This window comes from Cyanistes caeruleus, chromosome 2 (assembly GCF_971803275.1).
Source record: "Cyanistes caeruleus chromosome 2, bCyaCae1.hap1.1, whole genome shotgun sequence".
Taxonomy (NCBI): Eukaryota; Metazoa; Chordata; class Aves; order Passeriformes; family Paridae; genus Cyanistes; species Cyanistes caeruleus.
In genome coordinates this window covers 76,325,392-76,341,063 of record NC_141702.1, presented here as the reverse complement: position 1 = coordinate 76,341,063, position 15,672 = coordinate 76,325,392, and the positions used below count along the sequence as shown (strand labels likewise).

Genomic DNA, 15,672 nt, shown 5'->3' with positions numbered 1-15,672 from the left:
AACCTCCCCAAATCTGGTTTCCTATAACATATTTAGAATTGCACGTACTTCAGCACTACATAATTCCTCAGTTATCTTGATAGATTATAGGATAACAATTCCCAGTATCTGTCTTCAATAGAAAATGGAAATAAATATTAGGTATGCTGAGAAAGTTTAATATTTTGTTTCAACTTACTCTTGTAGGTAATGTATGCACTGCATAGCTCAATTCAGGTAAATGAGCTGGAGTATTTCCTAAATTGGTTTCCCAGAGAATAGACCTGCATGGATTACTGCTTTTCAATTTGGATTTTTTTTTTTAATTTTTTTTTTAAATGTATTGAATAAATTTCTAATATTTTTAATTTTTAAAAATATTATGATCTTGCAAGGGAAAAGTGTTTAATCTTATCTGATGGTAGGCTTAAAGAATCACTTGATTCTGATAGCGCACTAAGTGGGTCTACCATGTAAGGTTGATTTCTGTAATGTAATCACACCTCCTTTAAAAGTGATAATATGTTCATCTCCACTATTTTAGGTGTCAGACCTTAAATGCACTTCTTTATATCCTCCACAAAGAGCCTTACAGTGCAAATTATATTAACACATTGAAAATTTACTGCTTGGTTTGGTTTTGTTTTGCTTTAAATATGGGCTTACCCTTGGTTGCTGTCAATTTATATATTTTTGCAATTCAGTTTCCATGCTTTTGCAGTCATCTGTCGTATATCTCACCCTTCATCTTACTTCTTGCTTTCCTACTGGGTAGGACAAACTCAGGTACTTCATGAGCTCTGCCATATAATGTTGGTTTTTCTTAGCTGTTCATCTAATCATCACCACATTTAGTAAATACAATATAAATAAGCATAATCTTCTTTGTCAAGAACAATCTTGTTTTTGTCAAACTGTCCAGGTCTACCTGAAACTTTTTTATCTGAAATTCCCACAATTCTTCTAGACTTCTGATACTCAGCATGGCATATATTTGTTCAACTATCCTTTTTTCCCCTTGTTACTGTGCTGTGTTGTTTCACCACTTCTCCACTTCCTTTATTTTTCATAGCACAAACAGATGATAAAATTATTTTTAGAAAACCAACAGAAGTTTCCACTACTACTTAGTGACCAGAAACAAAAATTATGCTAATATTATAAAGCTAAACATCTTAGTACATGCAGAAGAAAGGCACTTCAGTTTTCACTATTTATAAAGAAGAAGGGACACTTTCATAAAGAATAATGCTTCAAATACTATGTATTCAACTGGTCACTTTAACTTATTGCCATTTATGGTCTTTGAGGCATTTTTGCTATAAGATTCTGACAGTAGAAACATTAAGATGCTTTAAAATTGGATTGTTTCTTCCTTTCCTGAAGCTCTGACACTTTAAATTAGATGTGCTTAAACTGTAGTAATAAACACACTGCTGCAAGATAAATAGTAAGCAAAGACCCAAAACTACTGTCTAGGGAAATGAAAATAAGGCCGGAATAAAGGTTATATGATATTGGTTAAAGAGGTGAGCAGCTACTATTTTCTTCCCTTAAATATACTTGCATACATTTATTTGTTTTCTATACACAATTTGCTGCATACAATGAAAGGTACAAATGAATAGATTGCTACGTTAAAGATGGCAAGGTAATACAGTAAAAATATTTTATAGGATAATTTGAGATGAGCTGCATAAGAAACAAATCATGAAGTCAGAGCTCTGGTATATCATGCATACCAAATATATGACAATAAAACTTTTATATGCTTCCATCGTACTGTTTTATGTCAAACAGTTAATAGGGAAAAACTATATTAGAAATGTTTTTGCAGTTTAAAGAAGTTTCATTATTGGTATCTTTTTTTTTTTGTATTAATTCTACCATAAAATGAGAACCTGGGGGCTTTTTTTATATCTCTTCATGAGAAGTGTAACCTCATCAACCAAAATCTGTCAACATTTACACATCTTTTCAAATGACCTTTTATACATTAACACATAGATATTTGGGTTGCATGCAAGGAGATCAGGAAACAATCAGGAGGTCACAAGGAGGTCACAAGGAAACAAGGATGATATAGAAGCATAACACCCAATAAAAGACAGAAACCATGGGTTGAAGGAAATTTTCACTCATTGGCAGATAGAGCAGAGGCAAGGCAACTTTGTTTTGTCATTCCCTCCCTGTTATTTCTTAGGCTGGGTAAAAAAGGACAAAGTTTCCTAAGCAACAGATGCTAGATGGGAAAAGTCCTGGAACTGATTGGGAAATGCAGAAATGGAAGCAGGGAAAGTGGCTTCAAGTGTAGGAAACTAATAATAGGAAAATCGATATAAGTGAAGAAAACACTGATCAGTTCATTCAGAAAAAGCACGGAAAACTGGAATCTACAGGAATGGGAATCAGACCCATAACCTCGATGGTTGGAAGGTATATCATTTCACATTAGCTGAGAAGCTTCCCCAGGACAGTAAGGGTTTTGTGTGGTCGTAAGAGAAAAAGGGAGAGAGAAGAGGGAGAGAATAAGTGAGAGGGAAGATGAGAGGAAGAGAAAATGTGAGGGAGAATGCTGGCTCATGGAAAGTCAGCGGCCTAATTTTCACTAAATCAAAGGAGCCAATGTTTTACCTGAAAATTGAAATAATAACCAGGTCTGTATGTGAGGAAAATGATTCATTTGAGGAACAGGTACTTTTGCTTCTTTATTTAGTTTAAATGAGGAGACAAGATTGCATTGCTCTACTCTATTCCTTATTGATGATTTTTTTTAAAACACTTTACTTTCATTTCTTCAACGGGCTTTCAGAGTGCATAAGAAAGCTTGTAGGAATTTTAAATGCACTGAGTGTTGCTCCAAGGATACATAAGGAATTACATACATACTTTTGCTTCAATAACTCTTAATATAATTGTTTTCTTTCTCTTTGAGCCTGTACTGGCATTATTTTCTTTAGTATGACCAATTTTATTTACTTTCATAGGGTTTTTGCTGTCATAATGCAACTCTCCTTTTTTTCATTTTTTTTTTTCCAACACCCATAAAAGCCACACCTCACAGGAACAATTCTGCATCCCCTATAGTATGGAGGTTCATCTGTGATGAAAACTGTAAGCAGATATGAAGCATTCAAGTTTCGCTCCAACATTTTCAACTACAATTAGTGAAAAAGCTTGAAAAAGTAAAAGGAAATAGGGAAACCCAGACTGGTTTATTAAATAGCTGCATGACCATGATAATTGCAAATATAAATGTATTACAGATGATATTTCAGAGAACCAGAGATGTAAAGATTTAGTTAAGTAGAATTAAAATAAAAGCAAAGAAATAGTGGCAAGGAACTACATCCCACCTTTCTGTTGAGGACGCATATTTGGTATGCTACCTGCTATTAAAAAAAAATTCCAATTTTAAAAAAAAATTCACCTTCCATTCTTCCTTTACAATTTTATTTTCCTGAGACATCATTTTCAATATTGAAAAAGAATTCACAGATACTCTGTCCCAATTGCCCATTTCTTAATCCAGTAATTTCACTATGTAAATTATTAATCAAATCCTAATTTTTGCTTCTTCTTTTTGAGACCATACAAATATTTGCAAATTAGTGTTCTATTTCAGTTATGAATTATAAAGTACATAGTCTCTATTGATACTTCCTTATAAATGTAGTCTGGTAGAACAATGAATATCATGTTTTTCCTTTGAGGGAAAGGAAGGAAAAAGGTAGAAAATATCCCTACTACCCTGACCTTCTGCTTATTCAGCTACAATTTTTGGTAATGATGTTCTGTATGCTAAACAATTTTTCACCAAAGCAATTTAGAAAGGTGATGAATGAAAGATGTGGGCTGACCTTTTTTTTACTGTCATAATTTAGAGACTCATAAAAGTTATTACTCACTGCCACCACCTAAACAACTACAGCATTTTAAAGTTTTTGCTTACACATTTTCCTTCCTGCAACCTAAAGATAGATCCGAATGATAAAATGGACAGCATTGTAAACATATTAGTTGAGTTATACTCATGACAAAGGGAAAAGATTCAACAAGTGTCTGCCTAATGCAAGTATGTAGGTGGAAAACAAAAGGCACATCTAATATTGGGGCACTTTTCAAGATAATTTTGCTCTGAAATACTATGTATGTCCTGAAAAGAACTAGTGTGTTTTGCCAGAGGAGTTTCCACATTTTGTATTTCAAGCAAACAGTATTCCAGTTTCTCTATCAGACCCACACAAAGCAACGGCTCTTTCAAAAATTGATTTCTCAAAATTCACTCAATGGCCTCAATACAGTGAATTTTAACTGCCTAAGAGAAATTAATTTTAAGTAAAATTCATCTGTTGCCTGAACACGTTTGCACGTAAAGAAAGTAGTAACAGCCATTCATGAAATAAAAATGAATTCAATAGATTCACAACTTACTGAAACTGTAAGCAAAGGGGAAAACTAAATAAACTCGTATTTAGAAATTTGAAATTTAATCTAAAACAGCAGAACAGGTCATACAGAAATATTACGTGTCAGTAAGACTCCTATAAGAACACTGGCACCAGCACTCCAGTTCCAGGAGCCCTTGAACCAGCCTCAGCAGACACAGAATTCATCCAGGTACCAAAACCTAGATACATCTAGAAATTAAAACCACATTTTTACTGAGTGCACACTGAGGAAAGTGCAAAGAAAACCCTGTCACAGTTTATTCATCAGCATCCAACATCATCAATATCATCAACAGGCCAACAAAAGCAGATTAAGAAAGGTCAGAAAAATCAAGAAGGACCCAGAAAATTTCAAGGCCATATTAGAATCTGTAGCCCCCACCAAAAATGACCCATTCACTTTTTTGAATTTTCAAACTACCTGAAGATAATTTACCCTTCATTTAGATATAGTTAAATATTTTTCACATTCTTATAATTTCAGGAAAAACTTAGCATAAAAAGAATAGAAAGCAAGTGCATTTAAGAGCAGAATGGAAATGTGTTTCTAGGCTTGAATCTATATCTGGTCTCATCTATAAATGCATTTAGCTCTTGATCTGCCCGAACAATTAGTCAGCAATTTTTTCTCTTTTTTTAATTTTACAGGAAAATCTTTCCACTATTCTTCCATACTCACAACACCCTTCTGAAAGAATTCCTATTTTTGGGTATATATTAATTAATTATTTCTACCCATTAAAGTGAACTGTAATCAGCAGGGAGCCCTTACACATTCTTTGGAATGCTGAAATACAGAAAATACTTTGGAATGTAACAGTATGGAAAACTGGGAAACCGGAGGCAGCTTTGACTTACTATTACAGTAAATATGGCTCTGTAGTACTTTCCACATGCATTGTGAGAGTGCAAAACCATGAGGCCCAACACAAGTCTTGGAAACATTTATTCCACATATCTCTGTTGTCATAGTGAGTCTGCAGCTGTCAAAAGAACCAAGAATGAGCAGCACTGCCATCCACTCATTTAGCCAAGTCCACATCTCCTGGCAACACAGATGTAGCATCTCCAGATTTTTTTGTTATTATAATATAGCTGAGTATAACTCAGCTAGCTTTTCCTGTTTTGAAGAAGTACAATAAACATCTCTTCCAGCTTTAAAAAAAAATAAATAAGCACAGATCAATCAAACATTGACCAAAAATACTGATTTAAACACGCACATACATAAAATGATTTTTTTCTCTTTGAATTTCACTACGATGATTGATTCAGTCAGCATATCTATGGGCAATTCTCTACAAACAGCATTTAAGTATGCAAATGTTGGCTCAACAGTATCCTGTAACCCACAAAACTGCTGAGTATCAAGGTTGTTTCTGTGAGTGATTTGCTATCCTATATATAAAACTGTAGCACAAGGCAGTAACTATGTCAAAAAACTCAATCGAATCCTGGCATTCAGTACTTTATAATTAAACATGGTGGATTTTTTATAATTCAACATGGGTTTTTTTTCATGGTTAGGGACACATTTTGGACTGTGTCACCTGGTTTCTTCTTTGAACCCCCAGTAAAATGAAACAAGGCAATGTAAGAACTGCTGGAAGCTGTGTTGTACTTGGCTGTGCTTAGAGAGCAAGAAAGCCATACATTTACGTACACAAGGTCCTTCTTTGAGGAAATGCAATATTCCATTGTTCAAGTACCTGTTGCTGCTAAAAGCACCATTTCTCCCCTACCACTTCTCTTTTCCCTCTGCTTAGAAGATCATCAACATTGCTACTGCAGTTGTGCCATTCCTTTCTACTCATTTTCAGCTATGTTTACGAGCTCACACTATCTAACAGTAACTTCTAGTTGTGGTTCTTTGTTTCTTGAATGTATGTATAAACTATTTTAGGCATATAAGCACCTATATGGATGGATACAGTCAAAGCCAAGTTTATGTGAAACCTATGCTCCAAGCCTCAAACCTATGTTGCAGTCAAATGCAAGCTAAAACTGACTCAGAAGTTGTCTCAGGGGAGCACAGCTGTTAGCACAAAGCTAACAAGTCCTGCTACTTACCAAATGCTTAGTCTTTTTCTGTTTCAAAGAACAGTATTTTCTAGCTTTACCTTATAGTGGAAACACTGTCAAAAAGAAATGGTACAGAACTGGGAAACAAGACTTAATTCCATCCCTGTTTTGCTACTGACTGAGGACAAGCTAAGCTACTGATTCCCATCACATCATTTGTCTTCTTTATTCATTTACACTATAAGCTCTGCAAGGCAGGGAATCTCTCTTGTAAACTGCTTGCAAAGAGCTCCTTCACACAAGGGAACTCTGAGTTCTCCAAGAAAGAGCAAGTCTGTACTAATATAATACTACTGCTGTTATCAGTTTCAAATTGTTTGCACTGAGAAAAAATGTTTATCAATATATACAATAGACTTTGTTACCAGCAGCTTTGTTAACTAATTTTGTCATTCTCTGAGGCAATGACAATATGATAAGCAGTCACCTCCTGTTAAAACACTTCAAGGTCCCTGATGTGCAGCTACCTCCTATTTATTCTGTTGGTGACTGTTATGGTTCTGTTTTTCTTTCCCTCTTAGGATTGCTACAGGAAGAGCTTTCCACTATTCTTCCATGTTCATGACAACCTTTTGAAAGAATTCCTATTTTTGGGTCTATATTAATTAATTACTTCTACTCATTCCAAAGTGAACTGTAATCAGCAGGGAGCTCTTCATCATTCTTTGGAATGTTTAGCACCCTTAAGTGACACTGTTTGCTAGGCTTTTAGGAATCAGCTTACTGCTCTAATTCCTTTTTATGAGATTCAAATTTGCAGGTCTCATTCTTCATCCAGTCATTACCAATCTTTGCTTACTGTGGCTCTAATTTCACTACTTGTCCCTTAGTCACTAGCTTAGATACTGATCTCCCCTGTGCACAGTGGAATCGGTGCCTAATCTTCCTTTCTTTTTTCAAGGAAAAAACACTTATCTGTGGTACCAAATTAAATGTCTCCACACGTATTTCACTTCTATTCCTCCTACAATTTTTTAAGTGTTGTTGTTGATATCAAGTTACTTATTTAAGATCTCGACTTGGCACATTCTTTCTTACAATAATTTCTCTCTAACATCTATCCATTCCAGCTTCATTTATTTTTTACAAGTCTCGGCTACCAGGAAAGATTTTTCCTTCTCTCCAAACAGGAAAACAAACACAACTTTCACATTCTCAGTTATATTTTGTATCGGATGCCTGAGATTCTAAGGTAGCTGTCAAGCCAAATGTAGTTGTCCTGTGAGCCGTGAAACTAATAAAGTTTGCTGTCCTAGAGTATTTCCTATATCCCTGCCCCATACTCTGGCAATTACTGCAGCTTTTCTCATGTCCTCTATAATCCCATTATCTGTAATACTATCAGTTCTCTTTCCTGACCTCTAGATTCTTCCACAATACCTTGGGCAAATAAGTTCAAAAGTAATTTACGAAAATCAGAAGGACAAAATGGTTTTACCAGAAATTCTATGCTACTGTAAAATGAAGTAACTTTAAAGCATCAGCTGAATAGAATTTGTCTTATTTTGCATTCAAATCCACAGATCTAGAAAACAAGAGGTAGTTAATTTGAAATTCTGAAACTACAGATGCAACATAAATGCCAGCAGTTAGTATTTCATTAGAATCCAAGTTTTTATTAGCTTCTTATGCAAAAAACCCAGACAGCTTACCACAGGATTTCAAACACATCAAATACTCAGCTTTTCTTCTTGTGTTGACAAATTTCCAAGATAAATAAATATACACAAATAAAAGAAAAAGAAAGAAACGCAGCAGCAAGTAGAATACATTCAAATATCAAGACTAAAAGTGTAGTTGTTAGATGCTGATGACAGTAACCACTGCAATATTTAAGACCTAAACACAGAAGCATGAATTCTACCTTTTGAAACAGCTTTTTAATTTCCTATCTAATTTTGAAACCAAGAGTCAAAGCAATGAATCTAGATCCAGTTTACTAAATAATATGAAGTGTTGACTACACACGATAATTATGACAAAACAAGGAAATTACATCATCAGGAGGTCTGTATATCCGGAGCACAATTTTTAATTTATCCTGGCAACAGACTGAATGTTGTAGCCAATAACAAACTTGGTTGCAAGTGTCAAACTGGGCTGAAAATCTGTGTTTCATGCTGATACAAAATGGCAGTAATACCAACACCTGCAGCTTGCCAGGAAAAGCTAAGTGGCTCAGAAGCTTCTGACAAAACAACACAGACACTCCAATCTAGGAACTGGCAACTTCTACAATTCACATGATTGTTTTTCATTCTTATGCTTCTATATAAATGTTTTCACATGTATGTGGAACACACTGCAGGTATGCATCAACACTATTCACAGCTGATGCACTGGAGACTGACAGCAATTCACATTTCTACACCTTCCTTTGTCTGCTGGGACTCCCTAAAGCCCTTTGCAAAGCAACAAATACCATATCCAAGGAGAAACAGTGATAGGTCATCAATACAGTAGTGACTTTCTGTTCTCAGGCTTAGAAGCCATTCTGAGTACAACAATATGTCTGAAATACGAGTACAAATTAATCTGAATAGTTCGCAAGTGAGGGATCTTTGATGCAATCACCTGTGCTACTACAGGTTGTATCTGCAGCTCTTTTATACCATTGTAGAAGGATGCCAATTTCATTAAATCAGTATTTGCACTCTGCTGAAAGGCCAGTAGGTTTGCTCAAGTTTCCCAGTTGTCTTAAATGTGTGATCTTAAGCTAAACCCTGTCTATTGGAGTGAGCTGCCAAACACAGGCACAGGATAAACAAAAGTATTTATAAAACAGCAGCAGCTGCACTGGTAACAGTAGCAAAGAGCAACTTGAACCTATCTTTCTGTGCTTCTTACTGCTCACTACGGATGAACAGTCCTCTGCATTTATTGAAGAGAACGATTCGCTAACCTCCAGGAGCTGAAATTCACATACCTACTTATAGCTGCTCTTCTGTGCTCCCTGCTCCTCTTTTAGCTTCACACATTTGTGAGTTCAGTGGTTTGGAGAACACTTTTGTGGGCTTTCTGATCTGGAACCACCCCTCCAGCATCACACACCTGTACAGGCACAGAAGCCCATAGTGAAGCAGCAGCCGTGTAGCTATCCTCCAGGGGTCACAATTGGGTTACAAATTCTATAAAATGTGATGACTGTGCAGCCTGATTTAGAGCAATTTATTCACATCCTTCTTCATTAAGATTCAAATGGAATAAGTAAGATAGAAATTGAACAGATACAGAAATTGTGCATGGCTTGCTTCTGTAGTCAGTAAACATTTATTCACTAGGCACAGCTCTCTCTCGTGCTCTCTCTCTCGTATTCTCTCTCTTTCCCTACCCTTCCTGCTTGCTGTTTTAATGCATAATTAAGAAGGTCAGAATTAATGAAGCAGTGTGGAGTAAAGTTCAAGGAATCCCCAGGCACTATTTATTTTATTAGATCTCAGGCATGAACATCAGATTGGCAGCATTAGAGGCAGAGGCAGTGTAGCTGGCAGCAGTCCAGGCGAGGAGCTACCAAGGGATTCTTACCTGCAGTGTCAAGTCATTGCTGAGCTCCCTCCCTGCAAAAATCACCCGCAGCTGGTCAGCTGGAACTCCCTGTCGCTGGGCAACTGCCTCCTTCAGCTGGAGGATGCTGGAATCCGAACCAACCTCCACGGGGAAGCCATGGCTGGAGTTGAACCTGACAAACACTGAGCAAGAGCAAAAGATGTTTTTAAGCCAGGATTTATCATGACATGTTTATCCTAGAATGACAGCGAGAGGCTTACTCTTCAATTACAGGAAGCATTTACTATTTTCAGAGAAAAGCTATTAATACTCCAGTGTGGTATTTTTAACCCCCCTCACGGAATAGCTAGTGACCACTAAATAAAACCCATGTGTTTCCCCTTGGCAGTTTTAGACATGCCATAGAGCATTTAGAATCAAAAGAAACCCAGCTAGGCAGCTGTACAAGTAGTCGCTGCCTGGCACAATAGATTTTAATTTCAGTCGTAACCTTCACAGGCACAGGGCACTTGCACTTTCTGTACCCCTTGCACACTTCCCCAACACATATAACAAATAAAAGCGGAAAACTGAGGTATGCTCTGGAGCCAAAATATATTAAATTAAACATGGGAAAACAATTCCTCATTACAAGGTAAAGCACAGACAAAGACTGGTTTCCCATAAATGTAATTCTATAGGAGATAATGATGAAGAGGAAATCACACACTAGAAGAAATCAAAACCACAGAATTCTGTATCTGGGAGTGTTGTTTTACAGCACAGTCTTTTCAGAGTTCACTAAAATATCTGCAGTACATAACTCCTGTCAGCATCCACCTTCAGTGCAGAAAATCACTACTGCACCAGTCATATCATTTTTAGAGCTGCAGCAACTGGTTTATACACCCAGAGAAGCCTGGCAAACAAACTCATAAGCTTCCTGCCATTCAGCTGGCAGAGCTGTTTTTCATAAGGAGCCTGAATGTGCTCATTGAGCCCTGGTCAGGGGAATGACTGCAAGACCTATGAAATAAGAAAAAAACCTCATTACATCCGTATCAGTCACAGAGGTTATACGTATAGCAGACATGTTCCCAGTGGACTGGTTCAACCAATACCTTCACAGGCAGGAAGCAAAGGAATTAGCAAAACTCAATATAAAACAAAAAATCATTTATATCAATTATACCTGTCACCTAAACTACCTGGGTATTGATTGCAACAACCAGTCTTTTTAAAGATTTATTTCCTATTCCCACTACAATGCTTTAGCTGAGGATGTTACTCCTTTGCATTTTTGTTGACTGACAGAAGCATAAACTCAAAAGTACTTAAAGGGTTTAAAGAAGTAACTGTTTTTAAATCTAAAAATAGAAGTTTTATCATTTTTCTAATGGACAGTCTACCAGACAACTCCAAAGGTGTCAGATCCTTTATGAACATTTGAATATGGCTGAGGTTGCTACCACGGTTTTTCACAGCCACCAATGTTTTAAATATTTGCATTTCACTTCTTCAATCCAGATCTGGCTTTAAGGGATAAGGCCATATTCCAATAAAATTAAATGCAACATTTTAAATTTTGTACTTGAAAGTACCCTCTTAATGTACAAAAATGCAGGGTAAGATTACACAATGCAGTGTTAGGCAGGTGCCCTGCAGTGTGTTATGCTGCTTCTCATTATGGGGTTTGATTTCTGTTAAAGGGTGTTCTGGAGATAACAGTGCAAGGTGTATATTTAGACTGTTTAGAAGGATCAGTGGAATTTAAATTTTATTTTGATTATGGTTTGGAGACCAAATGAGGATGTGTATGACAAAAAATAGTTTCAGCCAGTGGCAATTGAACATTTCCCATCTTTCCAGAAACACTCAACCATACTCAACTGGAAATAAAATTATCCATGCCAATAACAAAATATATAGTTAAAACAACAGGGATTATACTTTTTTAATATGCTACACTGTGACTACATATATGTCTAAACATGTTTTAAAATATTTATATACATATGCTTACATACACACATAAAATGCATACATGTGTGTCTCCAAAGAGCTCTTTGTAACTAATACACAGTCTTCTTTCTCTTCAGTCTTGCAGAAGTGAATGCTACTGGTTTTGGAAATGAAAAAAAAAAAAAAGTCAGCAGATGCAGTGACTGCAAATCAAATATGGTGGTAAAAGGAAAGTACTTGATAAAAGAAGTATTAAAAAGCACCATTTAAATTAATTGCACAGTGGCATATATGTATTTATTTTTAAAGGCAGTATAAACCAAACACACTTACTGGAAATGTAAGTCAAGTCTGACATCAAGAATCCCAAATCCTTCTCTCAAATAAATTTTTTTTTTAGTTACAACAGGTATATTCTCCTCCTGCCAATGTCCATGAGGTATCAGAAATTTAGTCTCACAATTCTTACCACAAACATGGGAAATGAGTGTGAGTGCATCATTTTGCACTTCACAGCACAGAAGCTGAAGAACAAACTCAGAAAAAAATGCTAAAATTCCAAATTTGCTTGCTGGAAAAATCTAACTCACAAATATTTTGCCCTTAAACATTTTTCTTCTATTATATAGTCTGCTATCTAACGACTCTTTTTAATGTAAAAGAACAGAAGAGACCTTTGCTCACTTGCACAGAGCATAAAAAGACTCTTCAGTCTTTTTATAAAAAACTTCAGTCTCTGGAATAAAACCAGAATTTCATTAATATAATATTTCAAGCTGTCTTTTTAGGAAAAATAAACTTATTTTCTTTCTGACATTTCACCTCAATAAATAAAAAATCAATACCAAGTTGATATTCTTAACACAAATTGTGCAAGAGATCACAGGTGAAGTTGTGCAGACAATTCCAGACCTTTTCTAAACAAAACATATGTTGAAAAGTTTTAGAATTTAATGTTTGTCCACTGGAATTTAAATAAATATTGACTTAACAGGAGATAAGATAATTTACCTGAGGCCTAAACTGCTGGCAGAAACCCAAAAGAAATAAACAGGGTTACTCAGACACAAGTAGGTGGTGGGGATGTGCAGGGGAGTTGCAGAATTTCAGTGAAGGTTGGAAGAAACCTTGGGGGCAGGAACCCCTGCCGGAATCTCAACAGGTCACATTCCAGACTCCTGGGATTCAGCAGCCTGCTTTCTTTGGCATGTCATATCAAGAAGTCCAAAGCTTTAATCCCCATTGTTATTAATCCAGCCGGTTTTCCAGTTCTTAATGGAGAAGATAAATGTAAAATATTGGAGAAGCTTAGGTCTTGCCTGTGAACCAGCTGTGAAGGGCACAGTCTTGACACAAAACCAAAGCAAATGGAACTGTGGCAAGAATGAAAGGAACTTGTAGACAGCTTTACATTGCTGCATACACAGCACAAGTTTCCTTTTTAGTTTTGACATAAAATAGCCAATTATTTTTCTGTCTAAAGTTATGAATTGCACAATCTTTGCAGCACATCAAAGAAAAGCTATCACATAAACATACCATTTGTGGCTCATATTTAAAATTTAAGATCTTAATCAATAAGATCTAATTCCCCATTCTTCCTATGGATAAAAAAAAAACCAAACAAAAAAAAGAATGTCACAAAAGTTTAACCTAAAGACAGTATAAAGTATGGGAATTTTTTTTTATTTTTAAAAGCCCTTTCTTTACTGAGGTTAGGCAAGAAGACCTTTGAAAAGCAATTTTTCTAAGATTGGGGAAAAAACAAAATCTTGTGACAATATCTGTCTCTGGTGATCAGATCCTCTTTGCCTCAGCACATGACTTGAGAACACAACTCCTCTTAGCTCAAAAACTTACATCTAGACTATTTCACACTTTAAAGTATTATCCCTTCCTTTTCAGTATTAATTTTTTCTTATAAACTGTGATTAATAATTTATCCAGTATAGCTAACCTGCTTAATACAGATTAAAACCAGGAAAATTCACAGAAAGGACATGTAAAGCAAGAGAAGGTAGGAATCAAGACAACATAAAATCCTTGCCTCCTGATAAAGTAAAACAGAAATGTTCTGGAAGTCCCTCTATTACCACAAAACTGTGTATCACCTCTCAAGGCACAGGATGAAGGCAGCTGTTCCAAGTACCTTTTTTATTTCAGTGAATAAAATAAAAACATATAAAACATTTTTCAAATCTCTGGGGTTTCTGCATACTCAATCATAAAATATATTGTTCTAGTCTTTTAATCTTTAGAGTCAATTACTATTAGAAACATTTGTGGACACTTTACAAACCCCGTCAATATCAGTTGCTGCCCGGAATTTCTACAACCTAAATTGTAGAAATACAACTGTAGGATATATGCAGTGTGAGAAATTAGCAGCAGAGCACAAGATAATGGGATGGCACTAAATTTTATTCCACAACTTTTTATTGTTTTTCCTGGTGATAGGGGAACTGAAAGAAGGGAAAAGAAGTAAAGCAAAAGACTAAAGAGAAACAAAAAATGGAAAAATATGGCTTGAAGATACTCTGGAAGCTGATGTCAGGACTGGAAAGGAATAACTCAGAATTGTGTCAGGCTTGTATTAAACAACCAGTCAGTACATGTTAATGGAAGTCCAATCAAATGGTTAAACAACTTTTAAAGTTCTTTGACTTTCCACAGCGACTTAAGCAGCCTGGAAATGATAGGGCCCCTTTCTTCACATATCTGTGCATTTAGGTTCTGCGCCGGAATAGGAGACCTTCCCAACACCTTTAGTCCCCAAGAGCACTGGAGAGCAGGGTAGCACTTCAGCTTCTACCCTACTTCCACTACATCAGTCCCATTTTGAAGGCTGTCACTGTCACAAAGCTCTGGCCAACTGGTTTGCCTGATTTTTTTCCCTGACATAAATATGTGAAAAAAATCTCATAGTCATTGGGATAACCAGTCCCATAGCAATTCATATATCTCTTTCATCAATTAGCGAAAATATCCTGAGCACTCTCCAAGAAAACTCTTGAACAGATGTCTTTTCATCAAAAAGTTGCCAAATTCTGACAAGTTGGAGCCAAGTTGAGATAGTAGGATCCCAAGTTTTGATGCCCTTGCACTGAACACTCTGCCAAAAATCCCCTTCTTTAGAGAAGGAAATCCAACTACAGAACCTCTGCAGTCTACACAACGAGGGAGATAGTGTCTCCAAAAGAAATGATTTCACACATTTCAGTCTGTATGGCTGAAAATCAACAGTTTGAACACTGCCTCAAGATGAGTAGGTTGCCGTTGAAGCTATCAATGCATTAGTATGACATTTTCCTGGAAAAATGCCCCGGTGTGTGTTTTGCAGCAGGTCCAGAGTGACAGGTAAATGCAATGAAGATAACCCTGACTTAATGTGCTACCACTCACGGCTGAGCCATGATAACTGGAAGGATTAGGTCTCCTCCATCACTGCATTTGTGAAATAAAATTAATGCACATTAATGCAAGCCAACTTCACAGCCGCAGCAGAAAAAGAGCCTACAGAGGCAATAAGTGGCAACTCATTAAGCTGGAGTAATTTGGTTGCTTCTGATCATTTGTAAATTACCTTCACCTAACGAATGATTTTATGATGTAGTCACACAGAGCGATGTAGTAATCTAAAATAAACAATGTCTATAAAACCTCATCCTTGATGAAAGGAATAGACTCTCAGGAAAACATCTTTAGTGCTGGC

At 36.2% G+C, this 15,672-nt stretch overlaps 1 protein-coding gene across 3 annotated transcripts in view; it reads right to left on the bottom strand.

Annotated features, from left to right (window-relative positions):
• The window catches only part of PRKN (parkin RBR E3 ubiquitin protein ligase), a 682,323-nt gene that overhangs the window by 547,088 nt on the left and 119,563 nt on the right, over nt 1-15,672 (bottom strand). For 2 of the 3 annotated variants that reach the window (XM_086877979.1, XM_086877978.1), the window contains one exon: nt 10,038-10,201. In XM_086877979.1, coding sequence (XP_086734105.1) covers nt 10,038-10,201 — 164 coding nt within the window. Of the gene's footprint in view, nt 1-5,288; nt 5,409-10,037; nt 10,202-15,672 lie in introns of those variants that run through there. The other variant, XM_086877980.1, reaches the window with a different exon arrangement.